The sequence below is a fragment of the Schistocerca piceifrons genome, chromosome 3 (genome assembly GCF_021461385.2).
Source record: "Schistocerca piceifrons isolate TAMUIC-IGC-003096 chromosome 3, iqSchPice1.1, whole genome shotgun sequence".
Lineage (NCBI taxonomy): Eukaryota > Metazoa > Arthropoda > Insecta > Orthoptera > Acrididae > Schistocerca > Schistocerca piceifrons.
This window is the reverse complement of record NC_060140.1, coordinates 855355451-855380700: the sequence shown is the minus strand read 5'-3', so window position 1 is coordinate 855380700 and position 25250 is coordinate 855355451. Positions and strand designations below refer to the sequence as shown.

General features: G+C 44.0%; 1 protein-coding gene and 1 long non-coding RNA gene across 2 annotated transcripts in view; both read right to left on the bottom strand.

Annotated features, from left to right (window-relative positions):
• Positions 1 to 17898: 17898 nt before the first annotated feature.
• LOC124790014 lies at positions 17899 to 21615 on the bottom strand. Its single transcript, XR_007016203.1, has 2 exons — positions 21520 to 21615; positions 17899 to 18451 (listed from the first exon to the last, which is right to left on the bottom strand). It is a non-coding gene; the product is annotated as an uncharacterized LOC124790014 (long non-coding RNA).
• A 140-nt stretch (positions 21616 to 21755) lies between these two features.
• LOC124789122 (cGMP-specific 3',5'-cyclic phosphodiesterase) overlaps positions 21756 to 25250 on the bottom strand; it is a gene marked incomplete at its 3' end in the record, with an annotated part of 552400 nt that continues 548905 nt past the window's right edge. Inside the window, exon 22 of the mRNA XM_047256412.1 lies at positions 21756 to 21860. Within this exon, the coding sequence (XP_047112368.1) occupies positions 21756 to 21860 (105 nt within the window). The remainder of the gene's footprint in view (positions 21861 to 25250) is intronic.

Genomic DNA, 25250 nt, shown 5'->3' with positions numbered 1-25250 from the left:
TTAACCCAGCTCTAATAAGACCTTATATGGACTATGGATGCATCTGCTATGTTAGGAGGGGGTCCTGGGTTCGATTCTTGGCTGTACTTTCATTTTTACTGACTCAGCTACAATTCTGTATACTAAGTTTTATGTACACTGTTTACACTCGATCGCTAAGTATATTTTTTAAAGTCTTGCCAAAGAACTTGATCTTCACGCCTATCCCAGTAATCATACACATTTAATTCCTAATAAATTACAAAGAACCAAGAAATTTTACAGATATTTTATGCTGCGAATGTAATTCATCAGCAGTCAAAGTTAAGGCCAAGCGTTTCATTTAATCTAAATAGTCTGTAAAAGTAAAGCTTACGAAACTTTTGAAAAGAAAGTCAAACGTTTTGTGTAATAATTTGTCTAAAAGCATGAAATAAAAATATTAGGGAAACGTTTGGTGCACCTCATTTTCTGTTCATGATTTCGAGCATCATTCAAAGGCACATAGAACGTTTTTCTCATCTACTTATTTCTTTTACACAAATCATTTCATAAAATATTTGATTGATTTCTTTCATTTTTTAATTTCAAGTTTTATTCAGAAAGCATGTCTTACTGACTTCGCGTTTGCCTTCCTAACGTACTTGATTCGATGGAAGCCTTTTTGACATTTAAATACCACACCAATGTATCTTTTTATGTGCAAAATAGCTAGGTCTTGAACAGATGAAATTTTTGACATTTAATTTACGTAGCTTGGCAGCAGCTTTTCGTGAAATATTTCAATTTTTCTTAGTTTATTAATTAAGTTCTCGTTAATTACCCTGATTACTTTCTAGCAGTTAAATATTTTCATGGCAAACTAGACCTCTTGCTGGTCACTTTGATACCCCGTTTACCTGCTTCTCTCCCTTTGTTTGGCTTTGGAAATTTGGACAAAACCTCTTGGTGTAACTTATAGGGAGTCTTGTTTTCGCTCTGTTCACGCGTTTACAAAAACGTATCGAGTGTTAATCATATGATAAAGTAGTCCTTCCTGCGTGCTGTCATTTCCAAAATTCGTCGTTTCGATATTTTGAACCGTTTATGAGATACAAAGATTTTTACAACCACTTGGCAGGAAAGGTTCGGAGGCGACGTGAGCGACCCGTCCGCGGATATAACGACCAATATCACAAGAATGAAAGGAGGTATCATTCCGCTCTGAACTTTAAATCCAATTTAGATATATTGGTTACATTTCATACGCAATAATGTATGGCCTTAAATTAACTATACGGAAAATCTACACAATGTGATTTTACCTCTGCAAATTCTTAAAAATTTCGTGCAACCATGTACTCAATTTCGTGCAGCACAGTAACTATGACGAATAACGAAAATCATTTCAGACCTTTATCGTTTAAAGATATCAAGCTACAGGTTGCAGAAGAATCAAATTTTTTCACGGAATGCTTTTCTTAAAATCGGATGTTAAGTAATTCATAGCTACCGTCGCGACTGCTCCACTGCTTTGCCGAGAAAACATGTGGCTGTCGCTCTCTGTCGCGCGTGCTGCAGCGACGAGACTCAAACACGTTTGAATTCAAACGTCGCCGGTTGCAGCGGGAGATGGGCAGCGACACAGATGTCGCTCACGTAGAACACCTCCGTAACTACACCTGCGGTTGTGTTTTGTCGCCTGAAGCTGTCGCGCACTGTCGCGCGCTGTCGCTCGCTTCTGTCGATCGCGTAGGACACAGCCTATGGTCACGCGGAGAGTAAGGGTGTCTGGAGAGTCATTGTTGAGCTGCAGCACGGAGCGATCGCGCGTCGCCACGTAGCGGATAAATAGCTTGAAGGATTTGCTAGGAAGTGTAATTGAGAGTTGAAAATGTTACGTGACTCGGTTCGTAGAAGAAAAAGTGTTTGAGTAATTCAGTTATTTTGAAGAAAGGCGCACAGGATTAGTTTTGAGATTTATGGTTGAAGCAAGATCGTGTTTGTTAATCAGTAACTTTCGTGGAGGCACATATTGATAGTAGAACGTAAATGAAAAACCTTCTGTGAGCAGTGATTACCGTTTTAATTAATGTGGAAACGCAGTGTTGTTAAGATTACTTCAGAATGAACATGAAACGAGCTTAACTGTTGACACAACACTGGATGAGTTTAGGCATTGTTACGGAAGCGTATTAGGTGCTGAAAGGATAACAAAACAAAATAAATTGACTTGAACTGTTATTATTTAAAAATGAAATTTTCTATTTTTTAACTAACCAACTTTAATATTTGATAAATACACGAGACATGTGTTTGTATTGGGCACATGGTCAGGTGTATTTCGTCTCTATGCAAACGTCCCATATTCGAGCCCGACAGCCATAGCATTAATTAAAATAACCGAATGGAGGAGCTTCACATCTGTCGGGTGTCATTCACAGTAATTTTTCAGCTGGTGACCGTGACAGGACAAATTTCATGTTTTATCACGATAAAAATACAACTGTCTTACAATTGGCTTTTTGTGAAAGGACAGCTGATCTTTAGTGAAGAATAGTGATTCGAAATTCAATAATGAGAAATAACTGTGAAATAGAGCTACAGGTCTACATGCACAGAAAGTAATAAGAGTCTTGCATTGCCAAACAAAAAAAAAAGTGTGTGGAGGAGAATGTTGGATTACACCGGTTCGAGACGACCATCTCACAAAGGATGCAGTTTTCAGCATCACACTGCATCGCAGCAACCAATAGTCACAGAAATAAACATAAGTGTTGCAATTGTGTCAACTGCACCTAGGTTAAAATTGCTGCTACAGGCAAATCTTAAGAATTATTTGGCATGTGACAAATTTTGTGTCAGAGGAGGTTAGGCTTGCGTTTTGGGCTTTATAAGTCTTGAGTGTAAAAATATCGACAGAAAAGGAACAAATACAGATAGTTTGTACTGTGGGAGGTCAGATAGATAAAGAGGGAGAATATAATAGTTCAGGATTCGAAGATTTATGTTTTGAGCGCGTATCTAACGTTCTAATTAATGTGATAAAATCAGAATATGAAGAAATTGTGAAAGGAAACAGGTAAAGACAAGAGAAAACCGTAAATGTGTGTAAGGAAAGTCAAGCGAAATTTGTGAAAGACTTAAAGGAAAGTGAACAGAAAATAATGAAGAGGTTAGAAAAAGTGGACCACATTTATGAGAAAATAGGTAAGATATTTGAAGAGAGATAAGAAGAGAAACATGTATGTGAAGATATACAAAATACATCTATTCTTATAGAATGTTCATTACCTATGGAGTGACAATTAGAAGGAGCTTCGGAGGTTGACATCTTAATTGAGATACCTATTTCTGACCTTAACATGTCTAGTAAAATGATTGCAACTGCAATCTTAGATGGCGGAACTTCTAGTACATACAGAGATGGCGATAGTAGCTTGTCAGATGCACACATCCTCGGTACAGATACAGATGTATTGTCAGTACATGAAAAATGTACTTTGAAGCGAAATATTCAAGCAGAGGAGGCGAAAATTAGTGTCATTGAGAACCTTGTACAGACTGTTACGAAAATAGAACAAGATTAGAAGAAAAATGTCAGAATCCGTTAGGTCGCGAGAAGCTTTAAGATGCGTTGTCTTTGAAGTAAGAAGGAGAAAGCGTATCATACGCAGAATTTGAGACAATGTTCTTGAGAAAATATTGGTGCAGAAGCACGAAAGCTCAGTATTTAAAACTGATTTGCAATCTTAAGTACTACTAGAGATACGATGAAACGTACTCAGAATTTTTGGGAACAGAATGATAGAGAAATTAGTATTTTGAAGTACTGTGCGAAGAAAACCGCTTTGTATGCTGGGTGAAACAACGCTTGTTTCTCGAAATGTCTAGTTATCTGTCAGGCACAATAATTGCGACTGTGGAGCAGACGCGATGAAGATTCGCACAAAATGGCGTAGAGAAGAAGCAACAGGAGTCAAGAGAAAACGCAAGTGAATGGAACGAGAGAAGACCTGATTAACACTCCGAATACACACGAGCTGTTTACGTCTCGCCGACTTCCGGAGAGAAACGCAGAAAGAGGTGGAATGATGGAAGAGCGTTTGGGCAAGGTGGGCTGTGTGTCTGCGGAATGGTGTGAAGCGGAATAGGCAGAGCTGAAATGTCGTATAGTTGGTTGAACGTTTGCAAAGAAGTAAATATTCTACAGTGGAAGAGGAGATGGTGAAGAGATCAGCAACAGTTCGTTGTACATGTTGTGGACCCACAAGTAGATCGAGTGCTACTCACATATAAACAGAACTGTCAAATACTTGTGGACAGTGAATTATTTAGGATTTTGTATTGTTTGGTTTAACACACTAGCACCAATGTAGACTGTCGTTATAACGAACAGTGGAAAGTTGTTTCGTTTGGCGTTTTGCAATTGCAACACTTATAAATGTCGAGTGATATGCACTGCACGTACGAGGGTGAGTCAAATGAAAACCTTAAATATTTTTTTAAAATATTATTTATTGTGCAGATGTGGTACAAAGCTGTATCACTTTTCAACATAATCTCCCCCATGCTCAATGCAAGTCCTCCAGTGCTTACAAAGTACATAAATTCCTTTAGAAAAAAAAAAAATCTTTTGGTAGTCCGCGCAGCCACTCATGCACCCCATAGCGTACCTCTTCATCAGACCAGAACTTCTTTCCTCCCACCGAGCGAGGTGGCGCAGTGGTTAGCACACTGGACTCGCATTCGGGAGGACGACGGTTCAATCCCGTCTCCGGCCATCCTGATTTAGGTTTTCCGTGATTTCCCTAACTCGTTTCAGGCAAATGCCGGGATGGTTCCTTTGAAAGGGCACGGCCGATTTCCTTCAATCCTTCCCTAACCCGAGCTTGCGCTCCGTCTCTAATGACCTCGTTGTCGACGGGACGTTAAACACTAACCACCACCACCACCACCATCTTTCCTCCCATTGTGTCTTTGAATGGTCCAAACATACAGAAATCACTTGGGGCAAGATCTGATGAGTAGACTGGATGAAGAAATGAACCTAGGTTCCATCCCCAGTAACGATTCTTGCAAGGAAACCATAACCTTCTCGTTCAAAGCGCCGAAGAAGTTCTTCACAAGCATCAACACATCATTCTCTCAGTTCAGGAGTCAGCTGCCGTGGCAACCTCTTGCAGACACTTTGTGAAACTGGAGCACATCATGCACATTGTGGTGTGCTGACCCATGACTGATCTGTAAACATGCTGCAATGTCATTCAGTGTCACTCGGCGGTTTTCCTTCACTATGGCTTCAACTGCTGCAATGTTCTGTGGAGTAACAACTCGTTGTGACTGACCTGGACGAGGAGCATCTTCCACTGAAGTCACACCATTTGCGAACTTCCTACTCCATTTGTAGACTTGCTGCTGTGACAAACATGCATCACCGTACTGAACCTTCATTCGTCGATGAATTTCAATAGGTTTCACACCTTCACTACACAAAAACCGAATAACAGAACGCTGTTCTTCCCTGGTGATAGTCGCAAGTGGGGTGGCCATCTTTATACTGATACTGCGACGGTGTGTGTGCATCTGCACTATGCTGCCACCTACAGGCAATTCTACACTTTGTTTGTTGCACGCTTACCAACTTACAGACTAACGGCGTGAAATTTCGATTTGTTATTACAAATTTAAGGTTTTCATTTGACTCACCCTCGTATTACGGTTCTTTGTTGTGAGTGTATACGCTGAGTCACAGTATTTGTTTTAATGCTCGCTGCGTGACGGCCAAGGAGGAGATAACTGTTTCGCAGCCCAGCGCCACCCCCGCTGGCTCTACGGCGAGCCGACTGCGCCATTTTTTTTCTTTTTTGTTCGCTTTTGTTCGTTGCATCTGCTCGGGGCGGACGTCGTAAGACATCGTTTAAGTTCGTTGTTGATCGATTAACTCAGTTTCTTTTATTACAGAGGGCAGCTAACCCTCCGACCGAACACGCTGAGCTACAGTGCCGGCACGCCGCAGAGCAGCGCACTCGTGCCGTTCTCTTTTCGCCGCCCGCCCTTGCAGTCGCAGGTCCACGACGAGCCCACTGTGCAGCCGGCGACCGAAACAGCACCTGCTTCCTGCTGCCATGACACGAGAACCGGCGCCTCACGCTGTGCCGTGTGTCCTCAGCAGGAGCAGAAACGTCGAAATCAGCTGCTAGGTAGAGAAGTAGCTTGAAGGTGGTTCCATGAATTCTCTGCCAGGCACTTAATTGTGAACTGCAGAGTAATCATGTAGATTTAGCTGTAGATACCTGTATGACCACCAATCAGTGAGGGTGCACATTGCCTAAACTGTTGTGCAGAAAAATAAAACATTGATTACGTTCGTGTTTACAAGTGTTTTGTTTTCAGCTGACTAATAATCAACTTGTATTTATTTGTATCAAAAATGTTCTTTCAACTTCAAATATCAGATTCTCTGGCTGTTCTACCATTATCCACATCTACAATGCATGGATCCTTTCTACCAGGTGATCAAAATGTCAGTATAAATTTGAAAAATGAATAAATCACGGAATAATGTAGATAGAGAGGTACAAATTGACACACATGCTTGGAATGACATGGGGTTTTATTAGAACCAAAAAAGTACAAAAGTTCAAAAAATGTCCGACAGTTGGCGCTTCATCTGATCAGAATAGCAATAATTAGCATAACAAAGTAAGACAAAGCAAAGTGATGTTCTTTACAGGAAATGCTCAATATGTCCACCATCATTCCTCAACAGTAGCTGTAGTCGAGGAATAACGTTGTGAACAGCACTGTAAAGCATGTCCGGAGTTACGGCGAGCCATTGGCGTCGGATGTTGTCTTTCAGCATCCCTAGAGATGTCGGTCGATCACGATAGACTTGCGACTTCAGGTAACCCCAAAGCCAATAATCGCACGGACTGAGGTCTGCGGACCTGGGAGGCCAAGCATGACGAAAGTGGCGGCTGGGCACACGATCTTCACCGAAAGCCGCGCCCAAGATATCTTTCACGCGTCTAGCAATATGGGGTGGAGCGCCATCCTGCATAAACATCGTACGTTCCAGCAGGTGTTTATCAGCCAGGCTGGGGATGATGTGATACTGTAACATATCGGCGTACCTCTCACCCGTCACGGTAGCAGTTACAAAACCAGAATCACGCATTTCCTCGAAGAAAAAAGGCCCGATAACGGTAGATGTGGTAAATCCAACCCATACCGTGACTTTCTCGTCGTGCAATGTAGTTTCCACGACAGTTCCAGGAATTTTGGTAGCCCAAATTCTGCAGTTGTGGGCGTTGACAGACCCTCGGAGCGTGAAATGAGCTTCGTCGGTCCATAACACGTTACTCAACCAATCGTCATCTTCCGCCATATTTTGAAACGCCCACAGTGCAAATGCCCTCCGCTTCACTAAATCGCCAGGTGAACAGTTCATGATGCCGATGGATTCTGTACGGATGGCATCGGAGGGTACGCCTAAGTGCCAACCAAACAGTAGTGTATGGAATGCCGGTGCGACGTGTGACTGCACGAGCGCTGAACCGCATAGACGAACCCGCTACAGTCTCCATTACTTCCTGAACTGTCTCAGCAGCATTACGCCTTGTGCTCGGTCGGCCACTACGGGGTCTATCGTCTGAACAACCCGTGGCTTCGAACTTCGAAATCATTCTCGCCACAGCTGCATTTGTCAACGGACCTTTAACTGTTCGAATCCCCGTCCTATGGCGATAGGATCGTAACGCTGAACTAGCACATTCCCCATTCTGATAATACAGCTTCACTAAAAGCGCCTTTTCAGGTAACGTCAACATGCTGCGACTGCTGGCGCATCTGATTGTCTCTCTCATTACAGCTCCTTTTATACACGATTGTCATGCGCAGTCACTGACGTTTTGCTGTCCAGCGACATCTGTCGGACATTTTGTGAACTTTGTTTTTCTTTTGGTTCTAATAAAACCCCATGTCATTCTAAGCATGTGTGTCAATTTTTACCTCTCTATCTACATTATTCCCTGGTTTATTAAGTTTTCAAATTTATACTGACTTTTTGATCACCTGATATACAGGATGTTACAAAAAGGTACGGCCAAACTTTCAGGAAACATTCCTCAGACACAAAGAAAGAAATTATGTTATGTGGACATGTCCGGAAACGCTTACTTTCCATGTTAGAGCTCATTTTATTACTTCTCTTCAAATCACATTAATCATGGAATGGAAACACACAACAACAGAACGTACCAGTGTGACTTCAAAAACTTTGTTACAGGAAATGTTCAAAATGTCCTCCGTTAGCGAGGATACATGCACCCACCCTCCCTCGCATGGAATCCATGATGCGCTGATGCAGCCCTGGAGAACGGCGTATTGTATCACAGCCGTCCACAATACGAGCACGAAGAGTCTCTACATTTGGTACCGGGATTGCATAGACAAGAGCTTTCAAATGCCCCCATAAATGAAAGTCAAGAGGGTTGAGGTCAGGAGAGCGTGGAGGCCATGGAATTGGTCCGCCTCTACCAATCCATCGGTCACCGAATCTGTTGTTGAGAAGCGTACGAACACTTCGACTGAAATGTGCAGGAGCTCCATCGTGCATGAACCACATGTTGTGTCGTACTTGTAAAGGCACATGTTCTAGCAGCACAGGTAGGGTATCCCGTATGAAATCATGGCGGTGAATCGAGGAAGTACAGTACATACTGACGAAACTAAAATGAGGTCTAATATGGTTATTAAGCGTATCCGGACACATGTCCACATAACATCTTTTCTTTATTTGTGTGTGAGGAATGTTTCCTGAAGGTCTGGCCGTACCTTTTTGTAACACCCTGTATAAAGGGATACATTAAAAGTGTTAAAAAACGTGATCACATGTAACGTTAGTCATATCGCTAGCTCTGTGGAGCGAGCCACAGGTGAGTCGGTTTGCTGACAGCACGACACATGTGTGTACTGCCTCGCCCTGGGTGGATGGTGGCTGACGCTATGATAGGCACTGGTGCGGAGTGTCGTGGAGGCTCGTGGATGGCGTTAGGCGGCAGAGACCATGGAGGTTCTTTCCCTCCCCAGTTTGGAAGAGATATCATGTGGAAAGACACAAACTTAGAGGAACTGTAGTTAGGAGAAGCAGTATGCGTATGATTTGCTCCTTTCACCATTAAACTAAATGTAAGATGCAAGCAAATATGAAAAAAATTATTATGGTAAAATTTTTGTTATATATTCATACACATGCACAGTCATTCAGTTTCGCAGTACTGTCCAAATAATTGTTTTCTATACACTTTGAATTTGGCCTGAATCATATTCTGACCTATAGGCATAATTACATACATGAGTGTTTCTTCAGTAAATTCAGCCTCAACAAATTTTATAGTTACAGGCTCAGCACTTAACACACTTCAGTACAGGAGGAATGCAGGCATTGATGCATTGCTCTGCTTGGTCTATGTTTATTATATCGTCGTGCAGATACTGAACATACTCATAGTTCAACCCTATTACATATGGGTACCAATGGCACGATCTACACTACTGGACATTAAAATTGCTACACCAAGAAGAAATGGAAATGATAAACGGGTAATATTTGGACAAATATATTATACTAGAACTGACATGTGATCACATTTTCACGCACTTGGGTGCATATATCCTGAGAAATCAGTATCCAGAACAACCACCTATGGCCGTAATAACGGCTTTCATACGCCTGGGCATTCAGTCAAACAGAGCTTGGATGGCGTGAACAGGTACAGCTGAACGTGCAGCTTCAACACGATACCACAGTTTATCAAGAGTAGTGACTGGCGTATTGTGACGAGCCAGTTGCTCGGTCCCATTGACCAGACGTTTTCAATTGGTCAGAGATCTGGAGAATGTGCTGGCCAGGGCAGCAGTCGAACATTTTTTGTATCCGGAAAGGCCCGTACAGGACCTGCAATATGTGGTCGTGTATTATCCTGCTGAAATGTAGGATTTCGCAGGGATCGAATGAAGGGTAGATCCACAGGTCGTAACACATCTGAAATGTAACGTCCACTGTTCAAAGTGCCGTCAATGCGAACAAGAGGTGACCGAGACGTGTAACCAATAGCAATCCATACCATCACGCCGGGTGATACTCCAGTATGGCGATGACGAATATATGCTTCCAATGTGCGTTCACCGCGATGTCGCCAAACATGGATGCGACCATCATGATGCTGTAAACAGAACCTGGATTCACCAGAAAAAACCACGTTTTGCCATTCGTGCACCCAGGTTCGTCATTGAATACACCATCGCAGGCGCTCCTGTCTGTCGTGCAGCGCGAAGGGTAACCGCAACTATAGTCTCCGAGCTGATAGTCCATGCTGCTGCAAACGTCGTCGAACTGTTCGAGCAGATGGTTGTGGTCTTGCAAACGTCCCCATCTGTTGACTCAGGGATCGAGACGTGGCTGCACGATCCGTTACAGCCATGTGGATTAGATGCCTGTCATCTCGACTGCTAGCGATACGAGGCCGTTGGGATTCAGCATAGCGTTAGCGTTCAGTATTACCCTCCTGAACCCACCGATTCCATATTCTGCTAACCGTCATTGGATCTCGACCAACGTGAGCAGCAGTGTCTCGATACGATAAACCACAATCGCGATAGGCAACTACAATCCGACCTATATCAAAGTCGGAATCGTGATGGTACGCATTTCTCCTTCTTACACGAGGCATCACAACAACGTTTCACCAGTCAACGCTGGTCAACTGTTGTTTGTGTATGAGAAATCGCTTGGAAACGGTCCTCATGTCAAGACGTTGTAGGTGTCGCCACCGGCGCCAACCTTGTGTGAATGCTCTGAAAAGCTAATCATTTGCATATCACAGCGTCTTCTTCCTGTCGGTTAAATTTAGCGTCTGTAGCAAGTCGTCTTCGTGGTGTAGCAATTTTAATGGCCAGTAGTGCATCTGTTGCAATCTGTTATGCGCATTACACGTCTTCCAGTTTAGCAACAGTTGGATGTTTTAGATGTATATTAGTGTCCCACGAAATTAATTCATATCTATTATAGATACCTTACGAACAATTGCGAATAGGAGTAAGGGATGAGCCATACAAGTCTGTCATTTTCCTATTATATATTCCATCATAATGCGTAGACAGTCCCACTAATACCAAGAATACTGCACTTTAGCACTAAGACGTGCATCTGCCACTTACGTAACTACTTCAGAGTCATTGTCAGATGTCAGGTTTAAATTCACGCATTTGGAGCCACTGGTAGTTACATTGTATGTGTTGATGAATAAAAGTACTTTTTCGAAACTTGGCTGACTGATTGCGGTATGACATAGGAGGCTAACAGTAGGTCCAAAAGGTCAGGAAGATATCCTGTGGGGAGTGACTGCTGTTGCTGTTGTGATACAGGTGGGAATATCTGAGTGTCCTCGTCCAGCATGGGGTCAGGTGCTCGTTGCTGATGTGCTGCAGCGGCTATGCTACTACATATTTGAAGGACATTATGTCAGGAAGACATCCCATGGACAGTGACTGCTACTGTGACATGTGAATGTCTTCATCTGTAGCAATAATATCAACAAAGCCCTAAATACAACTATATACACAGACAATAGTGGTAATTAGAGATAGATTGACATCATACTTACTGGTAGTCTTCTTCTTCCCAGCAGATACCTACTGTTGCTGGCAGCACTTCAAGATGGGCAGCAAATGATGATGCGCATATTATATATATATATATATATATATATATATATATATATATATATATCTCTTCCTTGAAGGCTGGTGAGCAGTACTTGCACGCCATTTCCTGACAGCATGACAGGTTGCTCGGCTGAACGTGCTCGCAATTGGCTGCGCAGGCTCATGGGGTGCTCAGGGTGGGCGATGGATGTACAGGGGATAGTAGCGTGGGAGGGGGGGGGGCAGCAGAATGGGGGCATGGTGATAGGGGAGTGCTGATGCTGGTGTCAGCGGAATATAGTAAACACAGTTTCTTGAGAAGTGGATATCTTGACCTTGAAGATAAGAATGTGCTAATACTGATGTCAGCAAGGTTTTGCAAAAAACTACTATCATGTCCAAGTAATAGTAGTTGTGCATGAGCCCTTATTTACCTGAGACATGTCCCGAGTTCTTTACACTTTGCTCAAAGAAGCTCCATCTCTCAAGGTGACAATGCAGACCATGGGCTTGAAGCTGCTCAAACAATATCTATGGGTTGCGCAGGTGCTGCATGCACATGGCATGGTAACTAGCTGGACATCTAAATAATTAACACAACTGAGGATACCATGAATGACTTGCTCAAGGTATGTCTGGAGTATTGCGTGAGTGCTTTCAACCTAGAATGGCAACATGTTGTAACCATATATGCCAAATGGCAAATTAATTAGTAAAAGCTGTTTTGTCTGGTTATCTACAGGCAACTGAAACTGTGTGTCTGGAAATTATATTCTTGAAAAAGAATGGTCCAAGAGCAATTTTTTCCAGAGTTCCTCTGGCCTAAGAACTGGATACAGTGTGACATTCGCTTGAGCATTAATTATAGTTGTAAAGTCACGACAAGTCTGACGCGAACCATTTTGTTTCTTAACTACAATCATGAGCATAGGACATAGGCTACAAATTTCTGGGGTATGACTCCCATACTTTGCAACCTATATATTTCAGAAACTTCCTGGCAGATTAAAACTGTGTGCCCGACCGAGACTCGAACTCGGGACCTTTGCCTTTCGCGGGCAAGTGCTCTACCAACTGAGCTACCGAAGCACGACTCACGCCCGGTACTCACAGCTTTACTTCTGCCAGTATCTCGTCTCCTACCTTAGTTAGGTTAGTTAGGTTTAAGTACACTACTGGCCATTAAAATTCCTACACCAAGAAGAAATGAAGACGATAAACGAGTATTCATTGGACAAATATACTGGAACTGACATGTGACTACATTTTCACGCAATTTGGGTGCGTAGATACTGAGAAATGAGTACCCAGAACAACCACCTCTGGCCGTAATAACGGATTTGATATGCCTGGGCATTGAGTCAAACAGAGCTTGGATGGCTTGTACAGGTACAGCTGCTCATGCAGCTTGAACACGATACCAAGGGTAGTGACTGGCGTATTGTGACGATCCAGTTGCTCGGCTACCATTGACCAGACGTTTTCAGTTGGTGAGAGATCTGGAGAATGTGCTGGCAAGGGCAGCAGTCGAACATTTTCTGTATCCAGAAAAACCCGTACAGGACCTGCAACATGCGGTCGTGCATTATCCTGCTGAAACGTAGGGTTTCACAGGGATCGAATGAAGAATAGAGCCACGGGTCGTAACACATCTGGCCGGTCGGAGTTGCCGAGCGGTTCTAGGCGCTACAGTCTGGAATCGCGCGACCGCTACGGTCGCAGGTTCGAATCCTGCCTCGGGCATGGATGTGTGTGATGTCCTTAGGTTAGTTAGGTTGAAGTAGTTTTAAGTTCTAGGGGACTGATGACCTCAGAAGTTAAGTCCCATAGTGCGCAGAGCCGTTTGAACCGTAACACATCTGAAATGTAACGTCCACTGTTCAAAGTGCCGTCAATGCGAACAAGAGGTGACCGAGACGTGTAACCAATAGCACCCCATACCATCACGCCAGGTGATACGCCAGTATGGCGATGACGAATACACGCTTCCAATGTGCGTTCACCGCGATGTCGCCAAACACGGATGCGACCATCTTGATGCTGTAAACAGGACCTGGATTCATCCGAAAAAATGACGTTTTGCCATTCGTGCACCCAGGTTCGTCGCTGAATGCACCATCGCAGGCGCTCCTGTCTGTGATGCAGCATCAAGGGTAACCGCAGCCATGGTCTCTGAGCTGATAGTCCATGCCGCCGCAAACGTCGTGGAACTGTTCGTGCAGATGGTTGTTGTCTTGCAAACGTCCCCATCTGTTGACTCAGGGATCGAGACGTGGCTGCACGATCCGTTACAGCCATGCGGATTAGATGCCTGTCATCTCGACTGCTAGTGATACGAGGCCGTTGGGATCCAGCACGGCGTTCCGTATTACCCTCCTGAAACCACCGATTCCATATTCTGCTAACAGTCATTGGATCTCGACCAACGCGAGCAGAAATGTCGCGATACGATAAACCGCAATCGCGATAGGCTACAATCCGACCTTTATCAAAGTCGGAAACGTGTTGGTACGCATTTCTCCTCCTTACACGAGGCATCACAACAACGTTTCACCAGGCAACGCCGGTCAACTGCTGTTTGTGTATGAGAAATCGGTTGGAAACTTTCCTCATGTCAGCACGTTGTAGGTGTCGCCACCGGCGCCAACCTTGTGTGAATGCTCTGAAAAGCTAATCGTTTGCATATCACAGCGTCTTCTTCCTGTCGGTTAAATTTAGTGTATGTAGCACGTCATCTTCGTGGTGTAGCAATTTTAATGGTTAGTAGTGTAGTTATAAGTCAAGGGGAATGGTGACATCAGATGTTAAGTCCCATAGTGCTTAGCGCCATTTGAACCATTTGGTCCCTCTCCGTAAAGAAATGGTAGTCCAGACCACCACTCCTTGTTGTGGACCAATTGGTGGCTGCAGGCACGTTCCTATCCTTACTGCTGTCCAGGGCATCTCGAAACACATCTTCGCTGGTCACCGTGGCTCAGTTCGAAGAGGGACTCATAACTGAAGACAATTCTACTCCAGTCAATAGACTCCCTGGCAAAAACGTGTCTGGGGACGCCCCAGGGACCGGTGAGATAATAACGTAACTGTCGCCCGCCATACCACCTGACAACCAGGTGTGATGTCCTTTGGTGCCATTTCATTTCACAGCAGGTCCCCTTTGTTATCCGCGGCACGCTTACAGGGCAGCGGACGTCGACGATATGCTACGTCGCACTTTGTTGCCCTTCATGACAAGCCACCCTGAGCTTACATTTCAGCAAGATAATGCCAGCCCACCACGGCGAGAGTTTCTACGGCTTGTCTTCGTGCTTGGCAAACCGTACCTTGCCCAGCAAAGTCGCCAGATCTCTCCGCAGTTGAGAATGTTTCAAGCATTATGAACAGGGCCCTTCAACCAGCTCAAGATTTTGACGTTGTAGAACGCCTGTTGGACAGAATTTGACACAGTATTCCTCAAGAGAAGATCCAACAACTCTGTCAAGCAATGCCAAGCCAAATAACTATCTGCATAAGGGCCAGGGGTGGACCAACGTGTTATTGACTTGCTCAGTTTATGAAGCTCTTTCTCTTGAATAAGTTATCCAATTTTTGTGAAATTGTAATGATTTGTTTGCCTGCACATGTACGTCACTTCTACGGATTTCCGCCTCATTCGGATAATTCCTTCGTGTTCGTCGTTTTTTTGTCTCAGAGTGTGTAAGCGGTGCAGTAACTGGTGGTGGATCATTTCGGCAGTAATACCGGCCGCACCACTGACATAAGCGACTTTGACAACGAGTAGTCGTGTTATGGCCGCACGCTTGGAAATGAGCACGGCGAAACTGGCCGGGTGTTCAGGTGCTGCTGCCGGGAGCATCCATGGAAAGTGACTGTGGACAGGTGAAACAAAGAACGTGGAGGGGAGGTCGGATTCTTTCACGCTCTATAAAGCAGGACAGGCGCCGATCTGTGGTTTATCTGACGACAGAGCACAGTGCTGGTGCAAATTCAAGTGTTTTGCAGCAACCTGTTCAGCACACATTGTTGAACATGGAGCTCTGCAGGAGACCACCCGACGTGATCGACATGTTACGATTGGAATGGGCATGGTCTCATCGAGACCACACCGTGGCTCAGAGGAAAACGTGTCTCCATTTCTTGTTACACCAGGTCGACGGTCGTGTCCAGCGAACGGCTGTTCACTAGTACACCACATCGCAGACGCGAGCTGGTCATGGCAGAATTATGCTGGTGGGACATTCACCTGGACTTCCATGGAACTGGGGTAGTAATGGAAATCACTGTGGACTACATGAACATTATTTTGGGCTGCTTACATCTCTCGATGCTTGATATCTTCTCCGGTTACGCTGTCTTCCAGCAGGATAACTATCCGGTAGGTACAACAGATTTCTGTTTATAAGAGATTTGATAGTGAAAACTGTAAATGTATGTGGATTTAAGAGTAACTTAATTTAGTTAATTTAACTAATAGTGGCTCTGAAGTGCGTATACATCGTCCATCGTTCTCAGTATTGTTTATTCTCTGTAAGCTCATTAACAAAATAGTTTCAGATTATGTAAATCATAACGCTGTAGCTGTGGTGGAAAGTGCATCTAGGAAGGGAGTGGACTTCTAACTTATTGGTAAAGTATTTCACTTACACCGAGAATTGTTCTGTGCAAATCAATCGATCTTGATCAGTGATTATATATATTTGTTTATTTAATTATTTAATATAAATAATTTTATTGAATTATTATCATAATATATTTTGTAGATTTGATTTTCTGATTATAATTTATTAGTAATGTAAGCCAATTAAGAAATAATTACTTAAGTTTAATAAAGTAAATTTTTATTTAGTGTACATTTTGTACCAGTGTCTATCAAAATTTTGTTATTTATTTACTTCTCCAGACTTACGTTGATACACAACTGATTCAGAGTTAATGAATCGTAATTGTTTTGGAGTTAACTGTAGAAATGAAATGTTCATAGTTTACTCAGGTATCTAGTATCGTAAGAAAAAAATTAATTTTTTGTTTTGGACACCAAATTCACCTGATCTGAACCCGACAAGACTTATCGGGAACGCTATCAGGTGCCAGTTCTGTGACCGCAGACAGCCTGATCATGGTTTACGGGAACTATTTGACCTGTGCGTGGACATCTGGTTCAACATACCACCGGAAACCTACCAAAAACCTGACGAATCCACTGCTGCACTGCATTCCGAAGATGGGACATCACGATATTAATTAAATGCTCGTAATATTTCTGCTCATCAGTGTGGTTGATACATGTGACATGTCTCTCTTGGAGCAGCTGAATACAAGGAAATGTTATTGTTTGTGGAGCAATACTCCCGTTTCTTCTGAAACAAAGCTGAAGACTTAACCTATGAATAGACGTTTCATTTCGACCGTGACATATCTTCTTAAACAGTATTAATGAGCGTTTGGGATTACATGAACGTTTTGTAAAGTTTTGAAGTACAGTCCTATACAAATGTTGAAACTTTCTCGTTTCAACAAAATTCTTGGAAACTTAGATGCAGATACTACGTATTTATTTGCCTTTACAGATCAAAGATAAATTTTTATTGAAGCGTGAGGACATATGGGTCTTGAATATCAATGTAAATAGTAAGAAACATGGTAAAGCTGATTACTGAAAGAAAAACGTTTAGCTGAATTTAAACAAACAGCACAATTATAATTAAACTTAAAATTTCAATAACCAGCTCTGTGGTCTATATAAAGCACGAATTGTAATTAATATTAATGTGTGGTTAAAATTAGTATCTGTGTTTCTAAACTTTGAGCATTACTGTAGAGTACTGATATAGCTTATTATGAACATTTGCATTACTGTCTTTAGATGTGCTTCTGTATTTTGCATAACTTGTTACCTGTTACAGATTGCATATTTACTCTTGTGCCAGATGGGGACTCGAACCTGAGACTTCAGCTTTTGCTGGCAGTACCCAGGAACGATGCACAACCATTGCTCAATTGTTTCAGTTCTTCCGTTACCTCTGTCCTGTTTTCCAAGCTTTCTATTATGTAAACCTCCCCACTAATGTCTGAGGAGGATATTCGTGTTCTGTCAACCTCTCATATCGTCTTCTGTTTCTTATTTCCGTGCTAATCTGCCACACACATCACAATTGTTGATGGAAATATGTATGTAGCTGTAGCTTCTGGGATCAGGTTGTGAATTCAAAGATTGGGTAAAACAGTGGAAAGTAAAAGTTTTCACAAATTTATTTTCTTATAAACTACGGTACATTGTTAATACTGATGGTCATTACAAATTATCTTTATATTTACGAAAATCGGATTTAAACTCACATGTTCTCGTAATTATCTGACTTGAAAGATCGACTTCTAAAAATTACTCTCGCTTTAGTTTTTATTGCTTATCACAAATATCACCGAGAAACTATATTACAAAAGGAACGATAAATTGACAGCTTATAAAGACAACAAGGGATAGGCCATTTCATGAGACAGTGCAGTGAGTATATCACATTAAAAGTTCCTAAGACCTACGTATACTGACTGATGCTTCAGCTACCCAGTTTTTCAGACTAGATTCTTAGAAATTCAGTATTCTCTCTATTATTGTAAGTCTTCCTGGACAGCCATCAAATACCGTAGAACGAACGATGTAGGTAACTGGCTGTCCTTTTTTTTTATTTTTGGTCGTGAAGCAGTCTGGAAATCTACTTCCTCTCTAGTTTGTATCAGCCTTACTTCTCTATCCTTTGGGAACGGCACTGGGGCTATGCAGTGTTCTCTGCAACAAAGAAATAGTAAATTTCATTATGTCACCAGATTTAGTTTTATGCAACGAGTAACAGATTTCAGAGAGGTGGAGGTAACATATGTTTTCCAAACGGTTAGTGCGTTATTGGGAGCGGAGGGGCGGCTGCTACCGCCAGTGGCCACGGAATATAGAGGCAGATTGGGAGGAAGCTTAGTAAAAGCCTTGACACATTTAAGTCTTTAATATAAAAGACGCTAAAATTTACTAAAAATAATGGATACTGTATAATATTTAGTAATTAAATAACAAGATACCATGTTTGACATGTGAATTACATCAAATTCTCTTGTTTCAGTCCTATTCAACACTTTATTCAGATGAAATAATAAAAAAAATCTGTAGCTGATACTGAAGCTGTCACTGAGATTTAGCGTTAAAATGCTAGGTGAAACGGTAGAGATACTAATTGTCAATCTGCTAACGTAATTTCGGAAGTAGTCGAATCTACGAAAAAATGAAGTCGCTTTTGGTGCGATGGGGAGAGTAGTCTAGCTCTTGATGAGGCAGATGTCATGATGTAACTGTTTTGTAGATGTTACAACCAGTTACAGAGTGGAAATACATTTGAAACTGAGATTTCCTGTTGTTCTTGTGGTGGTCTGGGTGACACAATGTGTTGATGTTTATGCTTCAGCGGTGATATGCTTCGCCAACATGGCTGTTTGATTAACTGTCTACTGTCGTTTAGTGGGTCTGAATGAAATCTGTTGTGTTGAAAACTTGACCAGGCCAGTGGCTAGAGGGGGCGCAGTTTGAATGAAATCTACTGGTATCAACGTCTAAGTTGAGCAGGTTTATTTTAGGCTTACAGCTTCATTGAAAACTTGACTCGGTGGTCTGGGCGACGCAGAGTGTTGAAGTTTATGCTTCAGCGCTGATATGCTTCGCCAACATGGCTGTTTGATCAACTATCTACTGTCATTTAGTGGGTCTGAATGAAATCTAGTGGTATCAACGTCTGTGTTGAAAACTTGACCAGGCCAGTGGCTAGAGGGGGCGAAGTTTGAATGAAATCTACTGGTGATATGCTTCGCCAACATGGCTGTTTGATCAACTATCTACTGTCGTTTAGTGGGTCTGAATGAAATGTAGTGGTATCAACGTCTGTGTTGAAAACTTGACCAGGCCAGTGGCTAGAGGGGGCGGAGTTTGAATGGAATCTCCTGGTATCAACTTCTAAGTTGAGCAGGTTTGTTTTAGGCTTACAGCTTCATTGAAAACTTGACTAGGCCAGTGACTAGACTGGGCGGAGATCGAACACCTCCTGCCCCCTCCCGCCCCCTTCTCCGCCGTCTCACCCCTTCCGCATATATGAGGACTATACCAAGTGAAATCTGCACCCGACCGGAAATCTATGACATATGCACCCAGTATACCTGGAGACTACCTTCTCGCTAAGTCACAGCCTACCTGGACGGCGAGTCTTCGCTCGCTCCCTCCCTCCACGGTAGTGCGAGCTGCGTCGGCGCCGGCAAGCGAATGACAAACGTGAACAAAAATATTCTACTGCCGAAAGAATGAACAAGAGCGCCACCAACTGTCTACATAACGTTCTACATTACTCCCTCCCACATACGCATGTAACATCTATATCCTACTTTTCTTTCTCTAATGATGCAAGTCTACAGCTACATCTACTTGACTACTCTGCAATGGAACGTTGACGAACCTTAAGTGGTACAATGGGACGTACCCTCTGCCATGTTCTTCACAGTGGTTTTTCACAGTATGGCTGTGGATGTAGAATTATTGTTATAAAGGAAACTGTTTTCACGTTTTTAAGTCACATATAGTAGATGCGCACACGTAGCTCTATGAGTAGGAGGAGAAGCTACGTACAACTCACTGTATGTCCGTCTTTATAGAGACGGTTGCGGGGCCTCAGTATAGAATGTCGAATCAGGACACCTTTCAGCCACCTAAATTTCCAGTTGTTATTTTATTTGAGCAAACAGTTTCGGCGTTAGATTACACCATCTTCAGGACCCCTGACTGACGTGTAGGAAGATTCCCATCTCTGGTCCAGTCAAAACAGTGACTGGTATCCGTAGAGTTTTGACACAGCAATCCCTTCGAACATCAATTGCGGACTTCTACAGAAACGCATCTCCACGTGTTTCTTCCGAACTGTCAGTCGCAAAGTAATACCAAACATTTATATGAAAGTGTGGTGTATGTTCTTTCGGTCATATCCGATGAACACTCTCCACGCTTAATTAGCAGGTGTTATACAGATTATGTAATTGAAGGTGGAGTAGGGGGGGGGGGCGGGAGGAAAGGACAGTGAAGGAACTAATGATATCAGTTGCATCGGGACTTCACGCGGAATCAGCTGCGACGAGTGAAAACGTGTGTCGGATCAGGATTCAAACCCAAGATCTTCTGCTTAGTAGGCATTGGCATTAACCAGTGCGCCACCCGCACACAGCGTATCGTGGTTCGCCCCCCGACTGACCAACACTGCCATCTAGTGCCTCCTATGTGCAGACCCCGTCCATATCCCGCGTGCTCCCTGCTGACATCATTAGTTTCTCTCCTTTCCTTTCTTCCTCTATCGCTATCGCTATCGCTTGCGCCTTGTACCGCGGTTACGCAGGGTCGGCCATAGTTAACCGGATTTGGCATGTTAATTGTAAGGGGTGGCCAGATGCTCTTCCTGCCACCACCCCGTACCCCCCAGGACGGAATTAGTGTACCCAAGCTGTCTGCGTCGGGTGTAGCTCGTGAAATAGTGTGAATGTGTGTCAAATGTCTGTGAGTCGTGTAACGGAGGCGGGACGTGGGGACCAGCCCGGTATTCACCTAGTTGGATGTGAAAAACCGCCTAAAAACCACATCCAGGCTGGCCGGCACACCGGCTGTCGTCGTTAATCCACTGGGTGGACTCGATCCGGGGCCGACGCGCCTACGCGTGTCCAGGAAGCAGCGCGATAGCGCTCTCGGCTATCCTGGCGGGTCTTTCCTTTCTTCCTCCTCCACCTTCAATTACATAATTTCTAGCATGGTAATAGCAGGTGTGCTGTCCGCCGTGTACTGACCGTGCCGAGCCGCGCGGGCACTAGATGATCTCGCAGAGCTTGCTGCGCGCCTTGTTGGCCTTGCGGACGGGAGCCGCCGCCGCCTCCGCCCCCGCCCCCGCCGCCGCCCTCTTATGGAGTCCGCCGCCTCCTCCCCCGCGGACGTTGCCGTAGAGCGAGCCGCCCCTGCGGTCCCTGCCCGCGCGGCCGCCGCGCCGCAGGCTGGCAAACCGGCCGAGGCCCAGGCCGAGCGTCAGGGCGCCGCCGCCGCCCCCGCCGCCGCCCCCGACCGCTGCCACCGCGCTGCTAGCCGCCGCCCCAGTGCTGCCGTTCTGCTTGCGCGCCGGCGGGATCGCCTCTCCCTGTCGACACGGCATTACCACCGTTACATCTCACGCGTGAAGCTGCAAAAATATGCACTCTACACGTTTTATAACAGCATCCACAAATAACAAATAAATCAGTCAGACAACACCTTTTATATTCCTTTGTTATGGTGTAGGACGTATTGAAACATCTGCGGCTGCACCAAAAAATTCTTTTATTACCATTGAGCTACAACTTGTGCTTAATTGTTCACACAGTGAACAACTCATCTGTCATCAGTCATCCTGGCTAACACAAAAATGCGAAAGAAGAAATGAAAAATGAAATGATCGTGTGGCATTTATTGGCCGGGATATTCCCTTCGGGGTTCGGCCGCCGTATTGCTAGTCTTTTCAGTTGACGCCACTTCTGCGACTTGCGTGTCAAGAATGATTTACAGAGAATCTCGATTTACTAACACATATTCTTGTTGCAATACAAAATTATGTGAAACAGAAACGTCACATACACTTTTAGATAAATGGGAGCACCTTGGGAACTGCATTTCCTCGTATGTGTGTAGTAAAAATGCGTTAACACTGGAATAGGAGCACTGAAACGACTTCTCTGGACATCTCATATGTAATTGCTCCACTATTTTCACAGGGCCGACACGAACTGCGGAACTCAGAAATGTCGCGGAAGGGTCCACAATTCCTACTACCCGAATTCCGTAACTTGCTCTTTAGGTAGAAGACGCACACGTTGAGGGCAGTTGTAAAGCCTACGAAACATTTCAAAAGCCGGCCGGAGTCGCCGAGCGGTTCTAGGCGCTACAGTCTGGAACCGCGCCGACGGCTACGGTCGCAGGTTCGAATCCTGCCTCGGGCATGGATGTGTGTGATGTCCTTAGGTTGGTTAGGTTTAAGTAATTCTAAGTTCTAGGGGACTGATGACCCCAGATGTTAAGTCCCATAGTGCTCAGAGCCATTTTTTTGAACATTTAAAAAAATCGGTGTTCGCAACAGAGTAAACATTACGCAAAATATGTTACAATACGCGAAAGACGAACTCAAAGATTTTTTTTTAATATATTGCCGTCAAGTTAGTTTAGTAAATCGTCGAGAGGGTATTGCCCAAAATTAGACAGAGAAGCCGTTTCGCGTGCTCGAATTTACCTGCTTCCGGTAGGCAGTGAGCGTGCAAAGAGCTTCCCGTAGGAAGTTGCACATGACCTGACCAATTTACAACAGCGTAGTGAATTGGTACAAGAAAGTCGAGGAGGAGTGTTGTTTCTGCAATGCAAAACGCGTGGGCGGACTCGATGTGTCACAACAGACATTGGACTCTGTGAGGTACGCGATGCTGCGATGTCTCACAAAGTATGCCTATCGGGCTGGTGTACAATTTAACATCCCTCAGCCAACAGTGTGGAAAATCCTTCGTAAGCGATTAAGAGCGCAGCCGTACAAATAGCAGTTCCTGCGAGCCATAAGTCATGGCGACAAACTGCGAAGTCGGCAGTTCTGCGCGGATGCAGAGAATCGTCTCGAAAATCATGACTTCGTAAGCGAATTAATCTTCAGTGAATAAGCAACTTTTCATATTTTGGGAAACGTCAGTCGACACCACACAAGGATATTGCGGACAGAGACTTAACATGCAGCTGTTGAACACGTTCGGGATTCCAAGAAAGATAAACTGTTCTTTGTCTACATCTACAACTACGTGATTACTCTGCTATTCATAATAAAGTACCTGGCAGAGGGTTCAATGAACCACCTTCAAGCTGTCTCTCTACCATTACACTCTCGAACGGCGCGTGGGAAAAACGAGCTCTGACATTGTTCTGTGCGAGCCCTGATTTCTCTTATTTTATCGTGATGATCATTTCTCCCTATGTAGGTGGGTGCCAACAGAATGTTTTCGCAATTGGAGGAGAAAACTGGTGATTCATGAGAAGATCCCGTCGCAACGAAAAACGCCTTTGTTTTAATGATTGCCACTCCAACTCACGTATCATACCTGTGGCACTATTTCCCCTACTTCGCGATAATACAAATCGAGCTGCCCTTCTTTTTACTTTTTCGATGTCATCTGTCAGTCCCATCTGATGCGGATCCCACACCCCACAGCAATATTCCCGAATAGGGCGGACAAGCGTGGTGTAAACAGTCCCTTTAGTAGACCTGTTGCACCTTCTAAGTGTTCTGCCAATGAATCGCAGTCTTTGATTTGCTCTACCCACAATATTATCTTTGTGATCATTCCAATATAGGTTATTTGTAATTGTAATGCCTAAGTATTTAGTTGAATTTACAGCTTTCAGATTTTTGTGACTTATTGCGTAATCGAAATTTAGTGGATTTCTTTTAGTACTCATGTGAATAACTTCTCACTTGAAGCTTCCTGGCAGATTAAAACTGTGTGCCAGACCGAGACTCGAACTCGGGGCCTTTGCCTTTTGCGGGCAAGTACTCTATCAGCTGAGCTACCCAAGCACGATTCACACCCCGTCCTCACAACTTTACTTCTGCCAGTACCTCGTTCCCTACCTTCCATAGTTTACAGAAGCTCACCTGCGTAGGTAGAAGACGAGGTGCTGGCAGAAGTAAAGTTGTGAGGACAGGGCATGAGTCGTGCTTGGGTAGCTCAGCTGTTTCGCGCTCTAGTATTCAAGCTCCTGTCCTCAGTGGGAGAGCAGCGTAATTGAGTAAGAATCTTTCTGTATTCCGTATTTGACGATCTGTAGACCACTTGGCCAGATTTAATTGTTGAAGCAGTATGGTGTTATGTACAAAATACAATCATAATGCTCTATTCATTCACAAGACATCCTTTGTACCAGGACATAGGAGCATCTAGAAACTGATTCAAACAAGATGGTGGCAAGGTATGTACGGAACGTTCTGAGAAAGCAAGGGTTCAAAGATAAGTTGAAGCAGACCATCCATCTCTGGCGGATATGCCGTCACTCATCCGCCACTGTGGCATTAGGACATCTTCAGACCTGTAGCTGTGGGATACCGCAAATCCCGACCATTTTTTCTCTTCTGTAAGACAGTACTTCGAATTCTGTTTGCGTAATTGTTCCAATTTCCTTCCCCCCCCCCCCCCATCTGTACTTAGAGAGTGCTCTCTTTCCAAACAACAAGAATGCTTTTATGATTAATTCATTCTGCATGATGTGTCACCCACACTGGGTACACATAAATGGCTAGACACAGCTCGCATGTCCCGTTATGGTCGCTAGGAACAATGCACCTTGTGCTGTTCTGTGATGTCAGTATCCACAGGTATCGTTTCAGCAACGGTAAACACAGGTGCTGGCCAGAGGCACCTCGCTTGTGGATGGGACTGGCGTGAACATGCCTTGGAGTTCTATGACATCAGTATAACACTTGAAGAACTCTAAGTGTATACCCAAAAATAGACCCAACTTTCAC